Consider the following 24,068-nt stretch of genomic DNA (forward strand, 5'->3'; position numbering starts at 1 on the left):
TTCGTCGTCCCATGGCTGCCCTTGGTATACTCGTGTTCTGCCTGATCGTACTCACTACCGTAAAATGGGATTGTAAACAGTCACTACACGTGCATATAGTTACTGGCTATCATGACAACTCATGTTTCGTCGACCCCAGAACGTGGCGACCACCGGTTTTCTGCCCAAATATTAACGACACATTTTTCTCCGGCCTACATAACCGAGGCACGTCCACCGGCACGCTTCATTTGGAACGGGAGCAGGGCCAGGGGTGTCATACTCAACAGTTTTTCTTCAACATCCTGGTTTGTAACAAGTATTTATTAAACGCTTAAAAAAATGATAACCTTTTCTTGCTGCTGTTCCTTTGCCCACGGGTGCTTTGTGAAACGGTTGCTGAGTGTTTTTTATGCGCCTTTGTTGCACTTTTCAGGCGACATAGAAAGCAATCCCGGGCCTACTACTCGGTCTGAAGCACGGTTAGAGATTGGGTCATCGCGCCATAACTGTGCTCAACAGATAAAAATTGTGTTTCAACAGCTCAAAGACATTCGTGTACGGTCAACGCAAAGTTCCAAAAGTCAAGCTGAATTAGTCAAAAAAGTAAAAACATTAAAACTGGCCAAATTAGAACCGGCCAATCAGGGAGATGGGGTGATAGTTAGAGGGGGAACACTTTCTACCAGATTTGTGAATGGCGACCACCTTCGTGATTTTTCATCTAGTTGGGAGAGTAGAAGTGTCAAGTGATTGTTAAAAAACGTTATATAATATGGTGGAACTTTCATCTATGGTATTTCTTAAATATTTGGTATTGATAGAAGGGCAACAAGGTGAGGAATGATTGCTTAGTTTGTTAATAAGAGAAGCGATACCAGGGACGCCAACTACTGTTGGTGGCATAGGGAGGTAATTGTAGGAAAGGGTAGTTCGTAGCGGAATGTCTGATGTTTTATAAAAAACTGGTGGCAAATGTATGGTTAAGGACGGTCGTACATTGACTTATGGGAACTGCGTTACCGAACGAGTCTTTCCGTCAGATGGAATTTTCTTTCCGGGATTTCGTGAACGCCAAAACTTTTTACATTTGTTTTAAGCAGCATGGAAAGTTGGGCAAGTTGGTAACATTGTTTTTAACATGGATGGCAGTACGTTAGAAATGAAGTTACCTTTGGCGTATTCGAGTTCTCTTACTTAATCACTTGATGCGGTTTTTTTAAGTGGTACTTCGTGCATTTGTTGGTGAAAATTTAGCTGAACGAAAAAGGCTTTTTTTCTTCTTAGTCATGCGTTTGATCGTGACGTTATACCATGGTAATTGTGCATTACTAGCAATGGTTTAGGTTGGAACGGGCTTTACGGTGACGCGATTAACTTGATCACCAAACATATCCCAGTTATACGGAACGTAGCGGTTGTTAAAATCGGTCGGAAGACGTCAAGAAATTCGTACAAGTCACTTTCGATCGCGTCGAAGTTGACTTTTCTGTAGTCGCAAATCGTTTTAAATCAAAGCATTTTACCTCTACCTACCAAGGGATCATTCGCGACCGTTGGTGTCAACAGAAAACTCCCGAGAACAAATAAAATAATTTATTGAAACCGCGTGTAATCGAACTTGGAAATAATTCATCAATGAAGCCAGAGCCCCTTGTCTTACCGATTTAGCAACGATCCCACGCGGAAACGGGGACGACAACTGGTGCACTCATAAAATCACATCCTCGGGTTTAACCCCTGCATTCTCGTTTAATGCAACGCGATAGCGATTAGAAGAAGCTCACACCAAGCCATGGCAATTTACTTCTAGTACGCCAACGTGCTTAAAGCCTGTGACCTCCAGTGTTCACGTGAAACATTTCCGCTCCTTGTCGTTCGCCCTCGCCCTCACCCCAAACGACACCTCAAGGAACACATGAAAATACTCCTTGGTGGCCAAGCCATCACTCCAAGCCCCAGAATCAAGATCCCTGGCCTACATCTTCAGGCCAATGGCGAGGTTGACTTATCCTTCCAGCGCATTAAACACAGTCAAATCAATAGAACCATAGACATGAGCAGTTGAGTTGCGACCAAAAAGCGATGCCTCAAGGGATCCGATACCTTTCGATTAGTTCTAACTTTGTCCTCTTGAGAATCACTTACGTAAACCCCCTGTCTTCTTCTCGGCAAGGAGGACATAAAGATGGTTCAAATAATGATTAGAAAGGCGGTTGAGCAAGCCATTGCTTTTCCCATGGGTGCGTACATAGAGAGGCTGTTCAGCACGGGGCTCTACAACACGGTTGAAGAGCTGATAGAGCGCCATCTTTCTATCCAGAAGCTCCGAGTGAGGAGAACTGTGGCGGGTGGCCACATCCTTCAGCAGATTCGCTGGGCTGCAGAGATTGTCACTCCGCTTGATGTACTCCTGGAGTTTGGTGACAAGAACTAAAGATGCTCCTTTTCCTTAAAAATATGAACCCCTCACACGACGAGGGTCGCCGAAACGCACGGGCTCAAGCGCTCAACACGAGCCTCGGTAGGGATCATGCAGTTATCCACACAGACGCCTCCCAACATCGAGGGCAGCAGTACGGCATCATCGTGGCTACCTCGAAAACCAACCTCCTTGCTCGTGCATCACTCAAAACCGAAGACATGACGGCAGCAGAAGGTGCAGCATCGCCTTGGGTCTCACTCAACCAGGAGTTCGTAAGGTAGTCACCGATTCCCAACAAGCCTACCGGAATTTGAATTCGGATTTGGTGTCCCGACCTGCACTGCGTGGGCTGAAAAAACACTCCCCAAATGGTTCCATTCAGATCATTTGGACACCCGCTCACGCTTCCATGGAGGGCAACGAGTACACCCACCTAGCCTGCTCTTTTACCACACGTGCTATGAAGCTGCACGAGGTGAGTCACCCGCTGGTCTCATTCAGGGACATAACCCAGAATTATCGCCTTCTGAGACAGGCCCTACCTTCACCTTACCCTGAGCTTACCATACAACCACAAACTACCCTAGATCTCATACAATCCTCCTCCTTCCCACACACGGCGCGTCTTCACTTAATGCACCCGAATCGCTACTACGCTAAATGTAAATTTTGCTCAGAAGTAGGAAAACTCTGCCACATAATCGGGGTGTGCGGCTTTAGCCCTCAGCACCCTCCTCTCTTTCTGTCAACTACCGAACAAGAGCAATGGGATATTCTGCTGTCCAGCCCCTCTCGGCCTACCCAGCTTCAGCTAGAAAACACAGCACAGGCGGCGCGGACTGATAATGGGCTACAGTGAACAAGGAAGCACTCCCGTGGGCCGCACTCTGGGCCGTTCTGGAATAGTAATAGAGGTATTTCCTCCGACTCCTGGCCTCCTGCTCCTCCTCTATCTCTGCCACCGATCTCGTCGCTTCCCTCCGTGACGGCAGAGACGGAGAGAGAGAGAGAGAGAAGCACTTTATTAAAGAAGAGGGAGGTGGCCGGCAGCCGGAGCTGTGCGGCGACCTTCGTAGCCCTGGCTATGATGATCTTCTGTCTCTCCGGGTCAGAGTAGCTCAGCGCTGCCTCCCAGAGCTCCGAGGAATTGATTTGGGGGAGGGGATCATATGGACAGGCCCACATGTGATGTTGCACCGTGGCCTTGTCTCCGCATAGCGGGCAAAAGGGAGAGGGATAAACTGAGGGGTGTATGTGATGGAGGAGGGCCCTATTGGGAAGGGATTCGGTCTGTGCGAGCCTCCATAGTCGTTCTTCCGTATACGTCAGTGAGGGGTGGGCCGGTGGGTATTTGAGGCGAGAGAGGCGGTAATGAGTAGTTATTTCGTTGTAGCTCAATAGGCTATCTCGGGCTGATCTGGCTCCGTGAGAGGCTACGGAGGTGGCGCACGCCCGGGAGGTGAGTGCTCGGGCTGTCGTGTGTGCCACCTCGTTACCCCCAAGCCCAGTGTGGGCAGGAGTCCAAATCAGCTCAACTTGGGTAGTAGGCGGGTTTTGGAGGAGAAGTTTTAGGGCCTGGGGTGAGATGGTACCCGAAGCATAATTTCTAATTGCCGTTTTCGAATCAGAAAATATGATTGAGGGTGGTGGCCGACTTGCAAGGGCTACTGCGATTGCCGCCTCTTCCGCCGTGACCGGTTCTGCCGTGCGGATCGTGAGAGAAGTGAGTGGCGGATTGTTTGGGGAGTTTATGACTGCTATAGCGAATGCATTGCGGTGCCGATATTCAGCTGCATCGACATACACTGTGTCTGGGCGTATCGGGTACTTTTCTGCAAGCTTTTTGGCCCTGCGCATCCTGCGGCCCCGGTGTGCATCAGGATGCATATTTCGAGGGAGAGGGCGGATTCTGATGTCAGCGTGAATTTCCAGTGGGATAGAAGACTTGGAAGCTGTGATGATGGGCGCTTTGAGTTGGAGGCGTTGAAGCAGATGCTGTCCGGGAAGTGTTTTGCTTAGTCGATTCAGTTGTCCAATACGGTGCGCTTCTATGAGCTCCTGTGCCTTGTTGTAGGTACCGGTGGCCTCAAGCCTGGCAGTGGAAGTGCCGGGTGGGAGTTGTAAGGCAACCTTATAGCTTTTCCGTATTAGACAATTTATTTTCGCTAGGTCCGCGTCAGTTGGGAGGAGGTACGGGAGAGAGTAAGCAATACGGCTGATGATAAATGCTTGGATTAAACGTAGTCGATCAGCTTCTTTAACGCCGTTATTTCGGGTACGAAGAAGTGAGATCGCCTAACACCGGTTTTCAGCTTCAGTTAATTTTATAAACAAAGAGTATGTGCTACACTCATGTGCTACACCAATACAACTCAACCAATCACCGTTAATGCATCATGCAATATTTTAACCTTACCAAGCATATCGATTTGTAGTTATGAAGAGTGTGGTTAAGTGCATTTTACATCTCTCAGGTTTCACTATTTGTAGTGCGACGTGTGTGAATGTAAGCTACGTCGCATGGGTAATCCTACTGGGTGCCGTTATATCTTGGCTTTCCAACCACATTCACAGTGCGGATTGCGCTAATTTTTTTCTTCTTGATGTAGTGCGTTCTGGGGGGGGGGGCGTTTATGTCAAAGAAGAGCAGGAAGTGATTACCAACACCTGCTAACCAAGTAACGGTTGAAGCATAATCTGGGTGGGTAGTTAAAATCTGATCAAGGGTGTTTGTAGTGTTAGATCACACTCTGGTGGGTTGAGTAGCTAACTGCGATAACGAGAAGAATAAACAAAAATCTACAAAATCTTTAGATAGCATTTAAGATGGTGATAAAACCGGAAGGGAAGTATACCACTTGATGTTAGGGAAGGGGAAATCGCCAAGATAGAATAATGAATATGATCTAAATCGACTAATAACTATATTGACAGTGTCATTCAATTCATTTACGAATGTAGAGGACGAAGACGGCGAGCGGTAGCACACACCTATGATTGTGCACTTTCTTTTACGGAAGAAATGCGGGAGGTGTGGAGGAAAAATTTCAGCTCAGGCCACTTGTGCATAATCGGGGACATCAACATCGACTTGCTGACAAGCGAGCGGTCATCTGTTGAAGAATACTTGCGTGCCCTTTGCGAATGCGGTATTGACCCTTTTATCTGGGAACCCACAATGGAGGAGTTCCTAAAAGATAATCTCACACAACCATCGTGCGAACGTGCGAGGATCCGCCCTTTCTGTGCCGTCGGGGCTGTAATTATGCAGAAATTAGCTGATCACTACTTCTTTGTGGGTCAATTAACCAACTCCAGCTCTTTACAATCACATTATATACAAACTGTCACCATCTTAGACAAAAAAAAGTTTGACACACAAATTGCTAGCTTTGACTGGAATTTTTTATTTTAGATAATAACAATGCCACTGCATATGACAATTTTGTTCGCCCGTTAGGCCATATGAATGTGGCGTGTAAGAAAACGGTAGTAATAGAAAAACGGAGGGCTGAGTATCAATGGCATATCCCTGGTGTTTTGGCACTGATAAAAAAAATGCTTTGGGCGAGATGTCGCCGAGCCCCTGAGAACAAAGCGCTGCGCGACGAGTTCCGTACGGTCAGAAATGGAGTGACCGCGCAGATTCGTTTGTCATAGTGGCCATTCTATACCGAACACTTCAAAGCGTCTAGTCGCAACATGACTAAAACTTGGTCCTTAGTAAATCAATTACGAGGTAACGAACGCCTGTCTACAAAAAGCACAATAGAACGCAGCTTTGTATCCGCTACTTCGGACCTTGCCAACAAATTTTATGAATCGTCTTCATTGCAACAAAACGATCCAGTTCAGTGTACAAGTAACAATACCCTACCAAATCTTGTGTAATCGTCCGCATTTATCCCGTTTTTGCCAGAGACTGATCTCCTTTGCATAGTGAGTAGTTCGTCGCATAGTAAGTCGCAACAAATCGTTAGGGCTTGATAACATATACATAGATGATCTCTGCAGAAATATTGGGTAATTAAAAGGAGTTATTTTGTTTATACAGAACAAAATAATTGAACATAGCTCTTGGCCCGACGGCCTAAAGTGGAAACGCGTGGTTCCCCTCTAAAAGCGCGAAGAAAGGACCCTACATATACAGCTCCATTTCAGTTGTATCTTGTTTTTCGCAAATTCTTGAAACGCACATGGTGTCATGACTTCCTTTGTAACAAAACATGGGTTACTGAGTGCACATCTCTACGGCTTCATCTCCGGCGGGGGCACGCAGGTGTTACCTGAAAAGTTGTGTGGTACTTACAGCATAGATCAGAATGAGTTTTCGTTTGTGTTATTTCTTGATGTGAAGAAAGTGTTTAATACTGTGAACCATGGTATACTGTGTACTAAATTATACCGTTATGGCTTCCCCGTACAATTTTCATCTCTGCTCTAAAATTACCTTCGGGATCGTTCTCAAGTGGTGTCACTTGAATCGGTGCTGAGTTTTAGTATTAGGCTTAAGAGGGGTGTCCCGCAAGGGTCTATCTTGTCACCCCCTCTTTTTAATTTTATGGAAATGACTGAGCTACTGTTGTTAAAATTTCGAAAATTTATCAATAAGCTGATGACATCCTGCTGGTATCTGGTAACTCTGGTTATTCTCTCACTCTCGCAAATCTTTTTGACCATACCAGAAAGGTAGCGGATTGGTTCGAAGCAAATTTAATTACAATCAACCCTGTAAAAAGGCGGCTAGTTTGTTTCCGAAATCAACAGAAACCAGTGCCGAACGAGTGCTTCAATACAATAAACTCATCAAATTGTGCATCCTGTTCCCTTACCCGTATTTTATGTGTCGAGTCTGTTAAATACCGAGGTGTACATTTTGATGGGGATCTTTCGTGGAGCACACACATGGCTCACATATGTAAAAAGCTTAGAAGTACTGCCTGTATGCTGTACAACTTAAAATTGTTTCTGCTTTTTTCTGTTCAAAAAATACTAGCTCAAACTTTAGCCTATAGTGTTCTTTGTTATGGCGTGTGCTGTTTTTTTCGACTGCTCCGGTACCTGGAAAAAGAGAGTTAGCAGCATTTCAAAAAACATCACGAAGAGCCTTCTTTATAAGTCACATGTACCGGATTTGGACAGTATATTCGAGGCAAGTGGTTTACAGCCATTCCGTACATTGCTTAAGCCAATAGTCGTGCTAAAATATTTCTGGTGTATGGATTACCGAGCTCCCAATGTTAAACCTATACCACTGTAGCACATACCTCGATATATGATGTCAAGGGCCCGTACCCATTACGGAATGGCTGCACGGCCACATTATGTTCCTGCTATCTTCAACGAATTGCCTGACGAATTGTTTTCTTCAACAACGCGGAAACACTTGCGTGCTGCTATGCTGGCATTAGAAATATGCTGAAGGACGTATTTGTATGCAGTGATTGGTAGCTATTTCTTTGTTCTCTAATTGTTTTGATCTGATGAGGAAAATGCCACCCATGTAGCTGAAACCCATGTTGATTTATTGTATCTTTGTCTGTTTGTCTTCATCGCTTCTGTTTGTCTGTTGTTGTTTGTTTTCCTTTTTTCTTTCCTCCCTTTATTTTTGGTCTTCGATATTTTTCTTTCTCTATTTTTCTTATTTTCTTTATCTTTTTTTCTTGGTTGCTTGTTCTTTTTTACCTTCCGATACAGTTAGCAGTGTCAATGAATGTTTTTTACAGAAGTGAAGGCCGTTGCTGCCGGGCGACGCCACACAGGCCTACCTGCAGGCTTTGGCGGCCCCATTTTGCTGCTGTATCTACCCTTTGATAATCAACAAAGTGTCATTATTTTGATATCATCGAGCGGTAGTAGGGAAAAGACCACTTCTAACACGCTCCGCACATAAATGACAGACGAATGAACATATCTTGAAACAGCTAATAAAGCTTCGCCACTTTGGCGCTCCGTCCTTTCGCATCAATACATTGTAAAATGCGATGCGTTTACAAAAATTTCAGAATCGCGTACATGCGCAGGAAGCCAAGTTTCGGTTAGTGCATTTATGTGTGCAGAACATGTGTCTATTGCACTTGATAATGAATTGCGTCATTTCACAATGCATTGTATATTACTGAATAGTAAAGGAACACGAGGCGTTGTTGCTCGACCACTGGCCCTCGCGTTTAGCTAAGCTGGCAAAATGTCATTAGTGTGACCAGAGCTTTGGCTATTTGCGGGAAGTTGTTATGACGAGCCCGGTCTTCCTGTTCGTTTAACCGCAACTTCATTGCTTAATTTTTCGTGGTTCGTTTTTCAATTGATAATTCCGCGGTTTATAGTCGGTTAGTGAAAGTTTCCAGATCGTTGAACTTGTGTTCAATAAGATTCAACCGGCCTTGTGTACTCGTCGGGGTTGTTTCAATTACTGTTTGGCAGGTTTTAGTACTTTTTAATTCCGTAATAAATTCAGCTTGACTTTTGGAACTTTGCGTTGACCATATATGAATGTCTTTGAGCAGGTGAAACACAACTTTCATCTGTTCAGCCAAGATATCGGGAAATGAATTAATCCCTAACAGTGCTTCAGAACGAGTAGGAGGCCCGTGGTTGCTTTCTATGTCGCCTGAACACCGCAACAAATGCGCCATAAAAACCCATTCACCAACCGTGTCACAAAACACCCGTGGGCACGGGAACAGCAGGAAGAAAGGGTTACTATTTTTTTCTAGCGTGTAAGGAATAATTGTTACAAACCAGGATGTTGAAAAAAATTAGCTCTAATCCGCCCTGTGAATGTGGTTGGAAAGCAAAGATATAACGGCACCCACTAGGATTACCCATGCGACGTAGCTTACATTTACACACGTCGATCTACAAATAGTGAAACCAGAGAGATGTGAAATGCACTTAACCACACTCTCTATAACTTCAAAGCGATATTCTTGATAAGGTTAAATTATTGCATTATGCATTAACGGTGAGTGGTTGAGTTGTATAGGTGTAGCATGAGTAAAATCTTTTTTTATAAAATTAAAGCTGAAACCTGGTGTTATCCGATCGCACTTCCCCGTCTCTGCCGTCGCGGACTGAAGCGACGAGATGGGGGGCAGAGACAGAGGAGGAGCAGGAGGCCTGAAGGAGGAAGAAATACCTCTATTCAGATTTCGGAACGGCCCAGAGTGCGGCCCACGGGAGTGCTTCCTTCTTCACTGTAGCCCATATTCAGTCCGCGCCACCTGTGCTGTGTCACCGAGCTGAAGCTGGGTAGGCAGAGAGGGGCTGGACAGGAGCATCTCCCATTGCTCTTGTTCGGTAGTTGACGGAAGGAGAGGAGGGTGCTGAGGGCTAAAGCCGCACACCCCGATTTTGTGGCAGAGTGTTCCTACTTCTGAGCAAAATTTACATTCAGCGTAGTAGCGATTCGGGTGCATTAAGTGAAGACGCGTCAGGTGTGGGAAGGAGCCGGATTGTACGAGCCGTAGGTTCGTTTGTTGTTGTATGGAAAGCTACGGGTAATATGAAGGTAGGGTATGTCGCAGAAGGCGATAATGCTGGGTTATGTCCCTGAACGAGACAAGCTGGTGACTGCCCTCGTTCAGCTACATAGCACGGAGGGGGGGGGGTAAAAGCGCAGGCTTGGTAGGCGTATTCGTTGCCATCAATGAAAGCGTGAGCGGGTGTCCAAATGAACTGAACGGAGATATTTGGGGAGTGGTTTTTTAGCCCACGCAGTGCAGGCCGGGACACCAAACCCGACTTTTAATTCCGGCAGGCTTGCTGGGCATCGGTCACCACCTTATGAACCCCTATTTGAGTGAGACCCAAGGCGATGGCTGTTCCTTCTGCTGCTTTCATGTCTTCGGTCTCGAGTGAGGCACGAGCAAGGAGGTTGGTTCTGGAGGTAGCCACGATGATGGCGTACGGCAGCCCTCGATGTTGGGAGGCTTCTGTGTAGATAACTGCATGATCTCCACCGAGGCTCGTGTTGAGCGCTTGAGCCCGTGCTTTTCAGCGACCCTCGTTGTGTGAGGGTTTCGTATTTCTAAGCAAAGGGAGCATCTTTAGTTCTTGTCACCAAAAGTCCAAGAGTGCATGATGCGGAGTGACATTCTGTTGTGCCCAGCCAATCTGCTGGAGGATGTGGCCGCCCGCCGCAGTTCTGCTCATTCGGAGCTTCTGGATAGAAAGATGGCCCTCTATCAGCTCTTCCACGTTGTTGTAGAGCCCCGTGCTGAACAGCCTCTCTGTGGACGCACCCATGGGAAGAACAATGGCTTGCTCAACCGCCTTTCCAATCATTATATGAAACATCGTTATGTCCTCTTTGCCGAGAAGAAGATAGGGGTTGACGTAAGTGATTCTCCAGAGGAAAAAAGCTTGAACTAATCGAAAGGTATCGGATCCCTTGAGGCCTCACCTCTTGGTGGCAACTCACCTGATCATGTGTATGGTTTTATTGATTTGACTGTACTTAAGGCGCTGCAAAGATACGTCACTCTTGGCGTTGGCCTGAAGATGTAGGCCCAGGATGTTGAAGCTGGGGCTTGGCGTGATGGCCTGGCCATCAAGGAGTATTTGGATCTGTTCCATGAGGTGTCGTTTGGGGTGAGGCGGATGACGAGGAGCTGAGATTTTTTACGTGAACTCTGGAAGGCACAGGCTTTAGCACATTGGCGTACTAGAACTGAGATTGCATGGGTAGGTGTGAGCTTCTTTTAATCGCTATCGCGTTACATTCAATCAGAATGCAGGGGTTAAACCCGAGGATGTGATTGATGAGTGCCCCGGTTGTCGTCCCCGTTTCCGCGTGGGCTCGTTGCTAAATCGGTGAGACAACGGGCTCTGGCTTTGTTACTTAATTAGTTCCAGGTTCAAATCCAGTCGGTTCTACTAAATTCATTTATTTGTTCGCGGGAATTTTTTGTTGACACCAACGTTCGCGGAAGAATCCTCGTTGGGTAGAGGTAAAAAGCTTTGCTTTAAATCAATTTTCGACTACAGAACAGCCAAATTCGATGCGATCAACAGTGAATTGTACAAATGTCTTGACGTCTTCCTGACGGATTTTAATAACCGCTACGTTTAGTCTGACTGGGTTATGTTCGTTGTCGAAGTAAATCGCCTGACTGTGAAGCACATACCAACCTACACCATTGCTAGCAACGCACAATCACCATGGTATAACGTCACTATCAAGAGGATTTCTATTATAAAAAAACGCCTTTATCGCTCAGATAAACTTTCACCAATCAACGCACGATGTGCCGCTTTTAAAACCGCATCTAGTGATTAAGTAAGAGAACTCGAACACGCCAAAAATAACTTCATTTCTAACGTCCTGCCATCCATGTTAAAAACAATGTTACCAACTTTCCCAACTTTGCACCATGCTTTAAAACAAATGTAAAACGTTTTGGTGCGTTATTAATCCCCGGAAAGAAGATTCCATCTGATGGCAAGACTCGTTCGGTGACGCAGTTCTCATAAATCAATGTGCGACCGCCCTTAACCACACATTTGCCACCAGTTTTTCTAAAACATTAGACATTCGGCTACCTACTACCCTTCCCTACAATTACCTCCCTATGCCACCAACAGTTGTTGACGTCCCTGGTATCGCTTCTCTTATTAACAAATTAGGCAATCATTCCTCACCTTGTTACGATTATATCAATACCAAATATTTAAGAAATACCGTAGGACTAAGTTCCATCATATTATATAACGTTTTCCAACAATCACTTGACACTTCTACTCTCCAAAATAAATGAAAAATCGCGAAGGTGGTCGCCATTCATAAATCTGGTAGAAAGTGTTCCCGCACTAACTATCGCCCCAACTCCCTAACCCGTACGTGCTTTAAACTACTATAACCCGTAATATTAGAAACCTTGTAAATTTGTTTGAAAGCAACTCATTCTTCGCCACAGCTCAGCACAGCTTTCGCAAGTGATACTCTTGTGAAACCCAACTGATATGTTTTAGTGATAAATTACACGGTATTTTAAACAACTAATCACAAGCTGATTGCATTTTCTTAAATTTATCTAAAGCATTTCATAAGGTCTATCATAAACTATTAGTTCATAAGTTAGCCAACCTGATCTTGGCCCTAACGTGCTCAAATGGATTGAATCATTTCTCACAAATCGCTCACAATTTGTTAATGCAAACGGGTTCAGTTCTAATTATACCGATGAACACTCTGGCGTTCCTCAGAGATGAGTAATTTCGGCCGTTCTTATTTTTCATCTATAATAATGACCTTGCCTCTGCTACAGATTCTAGTATTCATCTATTTGCTAATGAATGCGTTACTTGTCGTGAGGTAGACAATATAAATGGTTACTGTATTCTTTATTAATTCATTAACACAGTTGCTAACTGGTGCCGCGTACGAATAACGGCACTTATCATTAACAAGTGTAATGCTACGCGCGAGTCCCGAAGTGTTTGCAGTCAGTTTACTTAGAATCGAAATGGCACACCTCTTGCATCTACTACCTCCTACAAATACCAGGGGTCCACATAACATCAAATCTCTCTTGGGCACTGCACATCTAACAGAAAATCAGCAACGTTAACCACACGCCCGGGTACCTACGCGTTAACTTTTATAGAGCCCCATTCTCACTAAAATTACCCCTCTACAAAATATTCATTCGACCTAAATTAGAATATGCTTCATTGGTATGGGATCCCTCTTACCGCATTTTGATTACATCGCTTGAACTTGTTCATAATAATTCTACAGGCTTGATATCTTCAAATTACATCCGCACTGCCAGCATGTCTGTAATAGAAGCTAGTCTATCATTGCCTAGTTTGTCGTCTCGAAGAAAAGTATTCGCCTATAAACCTTTTGAAATTCTTCGTCTTCATGCTTACCATTAGATCAGTGGGCTGTGCTAGAGGCCTTATAATTGGCGCAGTCGACAGGATGATGTAACTTCAAATGCGCAACACAGCCCAGAACATGTCATGACCTTATTGAAGATTAACCAATGAAAACGTTTATAAACTTTTCATAAATTGTACCACCATTTTATCTTGCACGACGAACCTATTCCACAGCCCCAGAACCTATCCCATCGCTTCAATAACCCTGACAAAGTTACATTATCACCTACACTAATCCAGCTGCACCGTCGTTCTTGCCTCGTGCTTCTGTGAATGGAATCAGCTTGCCCCTGAAATTGTGTCTATGAATGATAACCATCATTTTCGTAAAACACTAGCTAGAACTGTACACTCACGATCCGCTTAATTGATTTTTAATATTAGCATTGTGACATCTTGATTGTAATTGTGCTAACACTGTATTCTGTTTTTCTCTCCGTTCACCATGTACCATGCCTTTTCAATGTAAACCACTCTCCTCTGTAATGCTTTTTGGTCATAAGGGTATAACAAATAAATAAATAATAAGTAAATAAATAAATAAATAAGTCAATGAATGAAACTTTCTTGACACAAGGATGGCGACTCGGCCTATGTGGGGGCGGGTGGGGAGGGCGATGTCAATTCGGGAAAACTTTACATTCTCAGATGAACGCCAGTAGCGAGAGCGAAGTCCCACAAGGGACGTCGCACACAGCGAAGTCCCACAGCGAAGCTGCGGCTGATTTCACCGTGGCCATAGAAGGCCTAGGTGGGATGTGCTACGTGGTTTAGTCTTCAAGTGGCGATTGCTGGTTTGTGGACGGTCCGATGTTATAAAACTGGGTCAATGAACCGGACGTAATTTTCAGAAGCAGATAATACCAGTTACTTCAAGAAATCTGCGGAGAAACAGCTTAAAGGCACTGGTCAAGGCAGGAGACCATGCAGCGTTCGTGTTCTTCGCTGGGCTTCTTCTTCGTCGAGCAAGCGCCGAGAGCGCTGCATTTGACGTAATGAATACGCGAAGGTACTCTTCCCCGTCGTAGGGAGCTGGGTGACGATGGTAAATACTGCGCCGGTAAGTTAATTCTCCACGTACATACTCGCACATCTGCACTCGAATGCAGCGGAGTCGGGTCCTCGTGAAGATATTTTATGGCAAACATAATCATTATGCGTGAAAGTGTGCTGTCGCGTCTTTCCACGCTCTACAACGCAAAGTAAGCACTGAGAGAAACTTACTTCGAACAATCACCCTGAAGACAGCCCGGCGTTTTCCAGGCGCATCACCAGGACCATGGGCAATGTACACTCCGCTGTGGTACAGGTCGACTGTTGGTATGTTCCACTGAGAGGGGTCCCTTTGGGTGCCGAGCCTCGACCTCTTTGAAGTTTCCCCAAAAGAGTCAACTGTGGTCCAGTATGACACGTTGGGGGTCGAGCTTTCTCCGGGTACAGCCTGAACCCGTAGAGTTACAGAGTCGTTCAAGCTGGCGGTGACCGTGTACTTCTGGGGCAGCAAACCAGGATTGACTGCGCAAAAACGAACAGAAATAATGGCTCTGAGAGTTCTAAAGTCATCCGAAAAAAGTGAGAGTAGTTATTTAACAGCGAAGCGAGGACTGTCGAGACAAGAAAAAAAGAATACCCTTAAGTTAAGAGGAGCACAAACTCCTCAAAATTCAGGCAAATACACACAAGCATTTAAAACAGAGAATCAGTCAGGCGGTTGGTAATGCGAATTATACACACCATGTACAAATGCCAATGTTTAACGGATATCTGACTTTGTTAATCTTGGTGGCTGAGCATGCCTATCACATAAGCGACACCGCCACAGACTGTATAAACCAATCAACACAAACATGTCATTGTGTTGGTTACCATGATAGCCAAACGGCAAACATCGGATTGAGAAAAACGTAATACCCAGGAGTTTCCTGAGCGTTCGCTGCAAAATGTATCAGTAAAAGACAGCATCTCTGCAATCTACAAAGCCGTGATAAATTGTCTCTGCTCGAGAACGGAGCCTATAGTCTGGCGATCAAGTGGATTTTATTTTAAAAAATAACTTCAATTACATATAAATATACACATTGTACGCAGGCTAAACCTGATTCAGGTGTAGCTATGACAGCGCCCTTGCCAGTTACATTTTTGGATCAGTGAGAAGACAGTGAACGTAAATCCAGAAAAAAACGGTAAACTAACAACAAGAACTACGAAAATAGCAACACAGTTCGTTCAGTTTCAGTTTCACTTTATTACACAAACAGATGAAATAACATAGCATTAGTATACAGGCAGGGGTCCCATAGTGAAGAGCACTGCACGTGGGAGCCTGATGGTGGTAACAAAGTGAAGAGTAGGTGCAGTCGCTGAACAAGAAATTATGCATAAGGATTATACAATTGAAAAAAAAACAAATTATTACGCCAAGAACTCTGAGAATAGTGTTGACATGTCGGATAAAAGCAGTAGTGAAAAAATGCTTAGAGTCGGCGAGAAACTAAACTACATACAGATGCATGTATACATGTGGTTATACGCACATATACAGGTAATACACATATCTAGAGTTTAGGGTGTAATGTATTTGCTCCAGCTAATATAGATTTTTTTTCAAATACGTTGCAGCATACACATAAAGTGAATGAATGAATGAATGAATGAATGAATGAATGAATGAATGAATGAATTCTTTATTTCCGCTTATGCACATCTATATAGACAGATATTTTCGTATAAAGTGGCGGGGCCAAGCAAGAAAGCTGTACTAGACAGCTTGACGAGACCTCGGCAACGCCGGGTACAAAGCAAAGGTAAGGTGATCAGCACTTCAGACAACAAGTAAACGAGACAAAAAATCAACAAAAGAAAAAAAGGGGGGCCGCGTTACTGCACAAACAAAAAAAAATTAGTGATTGTGTAGTCCACGTTATATTTATTCAACCGGTTAAGCAATGAGGGTACAAGAAAAGACAACATCTGTGAGCCGTAATTTGTTCTAGTGCATGTTACAATCTATTTGTCAGGTTGTCCTGTAGGATAAGGTAGTTTTCACTCGGTGAGGTTTGGTAATTAAAGAAAACTGTTTGGCTGGTTGGACAAGGAAGCTTTTCTATAGGCCATGAATAAACGTATGTCGTATAAGGTTAGAATACTGAATTTATTTAGGCTATTCCAGGTCGGTTCCATTGATTGGTCTAATTGAATATTGAAAATTGCTCTCAATGCTCCTTTTTGCAAAATAAATATTTTTTGTTTATTTTTCTGGGTTGTCAATCCCCAGACAAGTTGACAATAATTTAGATGGGGCAGAAAAAGAGGTTTAGGATATGGTTTAGGATATCCGTAGGGTTTAGGATATGGTAAGGTGCACCAAACATGACGAGGTATGATGGGTCAAGTCAAGAACGAAGTAAGCGCTTAAATGACTTGAGAGATCGGGAGGTTTTGATAATGTAGGCCAAGTTATTCCACTGCTTAATTGCGGCAAATTCAAAACTGTGCTTTTCGTAGTTCGTCCTTATTATTGGGAGTATAAAATTTTTTTGTTCCGAAAATCGGGTGTTATGGTTAGCCAGATCCGGTCTACCTATTACGTACAGGAGATTTTGGTTCCTAAACAGGCGGTATGCTGTTATACTTACACTAAACGTTATAAGCCTATCTAGAGGGAAAACCCCTAGTTCTCGATACAGAGGATTGACATGGGCATTGTAAAGGCTACGAGTGATAATGCGAAGTGCTTGATTTTGGATATGTCGCACTGGTTCTAAATGAACTTGGTAAGTCAGCCCCCAGGCTTCGATGCAATACCTCAGATGGCTGTGAATGAAAGCATATTAGAATGTAAGCAGTGTCTGTGGGCGAAAGTAATAGCAGACTTTCATGAGTATTCTCATGCCATATGCCATCTTTTTTCTCAGTGCAGTGGTATGGGCATTGAATTTCAAGAGATTGTCAAGCTGAACTCCAAAGAATGTGCATTGATTGCAAGGAAAGATAGGGTGCATATCAATGTATAACGATTGCAGGTTGCCGGTTTGATTTCGAGAACTGAAGACTACGTACATTGTTTTCGACGGAGTGATTACTAATTTGTTTTTATGACACCAGCTGTTTACATAAGAGAGATCTCGGGATAATGTGTTCGTAACTGTTTCTATTGATTTATGCGAAGTATAAATAGTCGTATCGTCAGCATACATGAGACATTTTGTTGAGGGAGAAAGACAGGTAGGAAGGTGGTTTATGTAGGCTAAAAATAGTAGATGCCCTAATATTGACCCTTGCGGGACACTAATGTTAATTATTTTTTTATCTGAAAGTGCCCCACAAACACTAACTATAATACTGTGTTTAACAGATAATTGCGAAAAAGCTGCAAAGGTGGTCCTACTATGCCATAAGCAGCAAGTTTTCTGAAAAGGATGTGGTAATCGATGGAATCAAAAACGCTTTCGTAAGGTCCAGAAAAACCGATCCAACAAGCTTACCCTCGTCTATTTCACGTTTGAATTTGTCAGTAAGGGCTTTGAGCGCTAGGGTTGTCGAAAAACCAAGGCGAAATCCGAATTGTCTTGGTGTAAGAATACAATGTTTCTCGAAATAGTTAAAAACCCTCTGTTGAATTATTTTTCAACCACCTTACCAAAGAAGGGGAGTATAGATATGGGTCTATAGTTTGTTATTAGCGTCTTGTCACTATTTTTATGTATTGGAACTACTTTACCTTGTTTTATTTGGTCAGGAAAAACACCAGTTTTGATAATCAAATTTACATTATGAGCGAAAGGTTCTGCAATATAGTCAACGACATGTTTGATATGAAGGGCGTTAATACCGTCAAGACCACAACTAGTATTTTTCATATTAAGAATAGCACTCTTAACCTCTAAATGCGTACAAGGAAACACAAAAAATGATCGTGGGACACGTGGAAGGCTATCGGCCTTATTTATGGAAGAGTGGTTATCTATGAGATTAGCGGTGTTGGTGCTTGGTGGTTTCGAAAAGGCCGTACTAAAAGCGTTCGCGATATCTCTCTGGTCTTGGAATATGTTGTTGTCCTGATGAATTTCGGTTATTTCACTTTTATCTGCTGTTTTTTTTCAGAAACGTATTCAGTATACGCCATTGCTTAGCCATGTTCTTACCGGCATCAGAGATCTGTTTTTCAAGATATGTTCTTTTGCTAGCTTTGAGTAGTGACGTCAAGGTGTTCGAGTATATTTTGTAACGTTGTTTTAAAACATCATTGAATGGTTGCCTTTTCATTTTTCTATACAGGTTTTCCTTTTTACGCATACTCTTTAGTAAACTGTGAGATATCCACGCGTTTCGCGGCGACAAGTAATTCTTGCTACATGATCTGACCGAAGTGGAAGAGTCTATTGCGGATTTAAGAGTTGAATAAAAACGCAGGCTATACAGCAACACTGCCCGAACAGCAGCAACACAGGTTATACAGTAACCAAGGCTGAAGGAATTCTGTGGGTCTTATAAGCCGTTGCTAATCTCTCATTCTCGGCTGTGATGGTGGGGAGAGGAATCACACCACCTGCTCGACACAGAACACGTGATAGGGTACTAGTTGTGCCTGGGGGCACCTAGTTTAAGTGTGCGCAATCCGTTCGTTCGTTCGTTCTGCTCCTTCGATTTGCTTCTTCTTCGCTGCTACAGCCACAAAAGAAAGTAAAGGTCTTTGAGGACGCGAGGAAAAAGCAAATCGGCTGCATTTCAAGTCTCACGTTCAAGTCTCACGTGTTTATGTGAGCTTCCTTTATTTTTTTTTTGTTAACATTCACATGATAATTATACATTATACATAGAGTCAGGTTTAGTACAATGAAATATCCGTGATTTAAGTTGGAGGAATGTGATCAAAAGTATCGCACCTTTTTGTCGCGTACTGAGTAGACGACACGGGGACAGTTATTGACGTCGGCAGGGGGATGCAAAAAAGGATTTGCCATCTCCAAGCCATCAAGGAACACATTGCCATGCGCAATTGCCCTCTCTCTCTTTCCAGTCAATACAATGGGTTTGCCCCCCTCAAAACAAAATCCTGAGTACGCCCATGGTGGCAGTCGCAGGAGTTGGACCCATGCCTAAGCGACTTTAGACACGAAAGCTGTGGTGATGATTTTAGATTTAAGACCGTCGCCAAACAATAAGCTGATAACTCTGACACCCCTGATAAAACGAACTGATGGAAGGTAACTGTGGTGGACGTTATGAAGTGCGAGATAATGTTGGTGTTCAGCTTTTGCATCATTCACTTAGCTATTCTCCGCGCCAACCATCCCTTTCTCTTCCCTCTACACACACAAAGTGCCCGCCTACGTGTAACAAGCATTCTGATTACGGCAATGGCAGACTTGTTGGACCTTTTGGGTTTCTCAACTGAGCATCTATCTCTATTTTACGCACAAACACCGCAGGTTCTTTCCGGTATTACATATTCTTTGCGCTCACCAGCAGTCGTGACTAGCTGTGGGATTCAGTCGTATTGCTCCGTATATTCTTCTCACTATGCGCCTCACCGGCCTTTACTCGGTTAGGGAGAGCGTCGGTGCTGCAGCTATTCGATCGATCAAGTTACGCTCGGCACACGGACTAGGCTTGAACTTCAAGCAGCTCATTCCGTTCGTTAAGTAGATTCCTCCACTTCTTGTTACGATCTATGCACCTTTGTGAGGAGGGGTAGGACGATACGTCATGTTTAAAAACCAGGGTGAAATTGCTCAAACTCAGCCAGAGCAGGTCGGTAAAAGTTTACGCACGAAAAAAGGGAAAGATAGCCAGAGAGGGAGAGAGAAGTAAAATTGTTGCGTGGGCTGAAAACGAAGTAAGGAAGGAGATGGGTAGTAACCTTCATTATTCTTTTCCCTAAGTTGCGGTGAGGGGCCCTTGAGCCCTGGCGGCATCTTCAAGAATTCGGACAGCGTTCAATTGAGTGTCCAGGTCACAGCTGAGCATAACGCTCTCGAATTGCCCTGAAGTAAGAACAGCAATCGATTGCAGAATATTTCTTTTTTCCAAGGGACATATCCTCACCAGAAATGTTGGACGCTAGCCCCTGCGGAACAAAATTTACAATTGTCTTCACAGAGCTCAAGGTAGTAAACGACAGTAAATTTGAAAACCGTAGTGCTTTATTCTCCTTTTTTGAGGCTGCACACGTTGCAGAGAAAAAATGGTTGCAGGTAAAGAAAAGCTCCCCAGAAGGGGCTGCTTACCTTCTGGTCCGTAAAACATAGCTGGTGAACCGACGTTGGAAAGGGTAGAATTTTCTACCAGGCACCAGAACATATTCGTTCTTGTCCGTGGTAACTCTTCCGTTGATAAAGATAGGAAGTAAGTCCCTGGAAGTTTGGAGAATACACGGTAAACAAGTTTTTCAAGGCACACAGAGTACGGCATAATAATTGCATTGATCTCTCTAATTCCCGGCAACTTTAAGATACGTTTCTACTGCTGTATACCTGTGTTGAACCGCATGCGATGTATTTAAGCAGTTGGCTATGAAATATGCAAATGCTTTTTGATTACTGGTGCACAACAGCTGCTGTGATGTCGCATGCGCGAGCACGCACACACCTATATTCAGGGAGGCGTATGTTTTTGCAACTGAAATGTTATAGGAGCATGTCTTCAACGTGTTGAACATGGTCTCTATATTCAGCGCATCCTACCAACTGGTATTGCAATGGCAGTCGAATCGAGGCTTTGATCAAGTTCCGTGTCTTTCTATTGGGCTGAAGACAGGGTGTTTGACAGCTCTGACCTCAGTGAGCAACTTTCGGTAGCTGAAAAGACGAAGACAGCGGGTCACACCAAAGGATTCTTGAAATACAGATCCCGTCTACTAGCCAGCTTTATTGTACTGCTCAACAATTTTTTCCTCGTCCTATGGTAGCCCCGAACGATGCCCGCTTACTGGTCAACGTATGCACCCGGAGGTGGCAAGCAAGATGAAATGAAAGTTAATGTAGTGTAAAGCTGGCACCACGAAAACTTTCCCTGAATCCTCACTTTTCTTCAACAGGCGGAATTTGCGCAACATCTCCGAGCACTCCAGCTTTTCCGGGGATAATAACAGATTTCTTCCTGTTTGGGATTGCATAGAAAGCGTGAAATGTTTCTCAATATAATTACCGTTCACGGGTTTTGGGTGTTGGTCGATGTTTTTGACAGTGACTTCTTTTATGGAGTAGTCGAAGGCGATTTTGCGATCACTTGGGCCATGACATTCCAGCTTCGATGCGAAGTTGTCATTGTAGATGAAATCTCGGTGCAATGCCGTGATGTCGAGCACTTCCTCTGCAAGTAAAAAAGAACCCGAGCTCAAAGTTATGCACGTATTTTTAACGAGATTTCAGGTTTGCTAAATCCAAAATGTATCATTATAACCTTGTTTTTAGGTTGTTTTAAACTTAGTAATTAATAACACTACCGTGGAGACCGATGCAGTTCACAAAGTGTTAAAAAGGACAAGAGCCATTTTTTAAACGTGGATATATCATTCAATATTTCATTTCACAACCTCTTCGGTGTGGTCATTTTTGCTGAACTAGTGGTAGCAGAAATGAATCAATGACCGCATGGTTGATAATAAATGACGCCAATGACAGAAATCAATCATTGAACCTAGTTGTAGCAAAACTTTATGGCAGCAGAAAACGGCAAATTTGCTTCGTGTACGTTAGAGGAGGCAATATATCTTAGGGCGGGAAACTTGTTGTATCTAACCAGATATAGGCGGACACGCTTGATGTATAGACTTTATTATCACGTTATTACTCTTTTCCTTTATTTTTACTGTCTTTTTCTAAATATCAGCTTTAAATAACAGCACCGAAAAAACCGAAGTGTGCAGAGTTTTCTAGTACGCCACCTGCTCATTATTTGAGCGCAACACAAAGCTGATCCATTACACAACAGCCTTCAGGGGTCTAATAAAATAGGGTTAACAAAAAATTCAATTGGTGTATTTTTCCTTGATCAGAAAAATGCTTCAACTGTTCATAATTTCAGAACTGCGGCATGACTTCTTTACTTAATGCATGGTTGCGACTGCTTCCGTGGTCAGAGAATTTCACCCCACGCTTTAAAATTTAAAACACTTATTATTATATTTCACCTATCCTCACGCTTAGATCTACAACCAGTATACTGTAAATACAGCTAGGTTACCGAAGGCCGTGCCATTACATATATATTGAACCCACAGTTGTGTTCAGGCACACTCCGGGGATGTGCTGTTCAGCGCACATTAAAATATTACGTCCTCGACATCGTAAATTTAAGTTAATGAAAGTAGGCTATCTCATTTCTAACGCTTGCACCAGCATTGGTGCCTTTAGGACTGTTTTACTATAAGTGGCTCTCTTCTGCCCCAAAACAGCAGACGTGAACCATACAATGCGCAGATTCCCCAGGCGGCCGCTTCCTATTTCCCTCCAAATGTACATGTATGTACCGCGGGTGGATGTATTTAAGTTTTCGTTTCTAGTGCGATCTATTGTTGATTGGAATGCGCTTCCTCCCGAGGTGTTTACAGGATGTAGATCCTCACAGGACTTTCAACGACGGCTGGACTTGTTTTTTGCCTAATAGTGTGTATTGTTCACTTGTTCACTTCCCACCCCTGCCACAGCCCGAGAAGGGCTAGCAGTATTGTAAATAAATAAAAATAAATAAATAATAAATAAATAACTACGTTTGATCAGTGGGTGGTTTCCATGCAGAGCTGAACGCCTACAACCCAAGACAAAATCTCGGACTTGGCGGAGAATGTGGAAACGATTTACGACGTATAGTGTGTTTTCGCCCTACCTCGATGCTCTTTTGTCTACCTGACAATAAAGATGTCCTTACCACGATAAACTAGTTGCTTGTAAAACAGAGAAACACCGACACACAAAGGGAACCGTGATAGCCCGTGGGAGTGGTGCATACCTGTTATCCGCGGCGACGTGAATTGGAAATATCCTACAGAGGCGAATTCGCTAAAAGAATAAAAAGGGAAGAAAATGAAAGTTTCTCACATACATGTCAGCATCATCATCCCCATCACAATGTTAACTATCGCGGTTGTTGTCGCCACCACTAGCACAATTGCCTTTGATTTCAACCGCACAACGAGGGCCGATCCGCTTGACTTGCACCCACTCTCATCCGGTGTAGTCCGAATCCTCTTTTTTCCTATAAAAAGATTACTTGCAGCCCCCCCCCTCCCCCCCGCCCGCCTTAGCGCGTTGTAAGTAATTTTGCACAAACCCTTCTTCAATTTACTTTCGATTCATTAATTTCTTCCCCATGTTACAAAGAATTGCTGGTTTCCGCTCTGCTATAACTCTATTAGCCCCTTATCTACTGTCTTCGCTCCAATTGCATTCTGCCACTTGTAATCAAATTAAATCAAATATTTATTTTTTTTAGTTTTAAATAAACCTCTGCCACGCAACTCACCCTCCTCAGTGCCCACCCAAACAATGACGGTATTCCGTCCCCTCTTGCCACTTACGTGATGAATGCAATACATGTTTGCTGGATTCAATTGAATGTTGCCGAGTTTGGACTGCTTGTGAGCCATTTGATAAAGCAGCAAATCTCGCATCTGTTCGATACCGTGCTTCTCAGGTTGCCGCCGTAGGAACTAATCAAGCGTCTATTTTTATTTGAAAAGATACTGGTGCTTTAAATTCTGTACTTGTGTTTTGCCTTAGTTATGCCCTTGGTTTTGTTTGCGCTGATGAATGTGAACTTGCGCAAGCCATGGCAG

General features: G+C 43.8%; 1 protein-coding gene across 1 annotated transcript; it reads right to left on the reverse strand.

Moving 5' to 3' along the window:
- Positions 1-6,652: 6,652 nt before the first annotated feature.
- Positions 6,653-23,828, reverse strand: LOC144161551 (uncharacterized). Its single transcript, XM_077692203.1, has 5 exons — positions 23,756-23,828; positions 21,440-21,604; positions 20,521-20,646; positions 14,516-14,806; positions 6,653-6,690 (listed from the first exon to the last, which is right to left on the reverse strand). Exons 1-5 carry the CDS (start codon positions 23,826-23,828, stop codon positions 6,653-6,655), a joined length of 693 nt encoding a protein of 230 aa, XP_077548329.1.
- Between the last annotated feature and the right edge of the window lie 240 nt (positions 23,829-24,068).

The sequence above is a fragment of the Haemaphysalis longicornis genome, unplaced genomic scaffold (genome assembly GCF_048455015.1).
Source record: "Haemaphysalis longicornis isolate Haplotype H1 unplaced genomic scaffold, Haemaphysalis longicornis Haplotype H1 scaffold_12, whole genome shotgun sequence".
NCBI classification, from domain to species: Eukaryota; Metazoa; Arthropoda; class Arachnida; order Ixodida; family Ixodidae; genus Haemaphysalis; species Haemaphysalis longicornis.

Excerpts from the sequence above, each read along its gene's own strand:
- LOC144161551 (XM_077692203.1), bottom strand. The coding sequence starts at position 23,828 with ATGTATTGCATTCATCACGTAAGTGGCAAGAGGGGACGGAATACCGTC. Across the intron at positions 20,647-21,439 it reads ACACCCAAAACCCGTGAACG|GGACTTACTTCCTATCTTTA; the intron begins GTAATTATATTG and ends CCAAACTTCCAG. Across the intron at positions 14,807-20,520 it reads TATGTTTTACGGACCAGAAG|TCAATCCTGGTTTGCTGCCC; the intron begins GTAAGCAGCCCC and ends GTTTTTGCGCAG.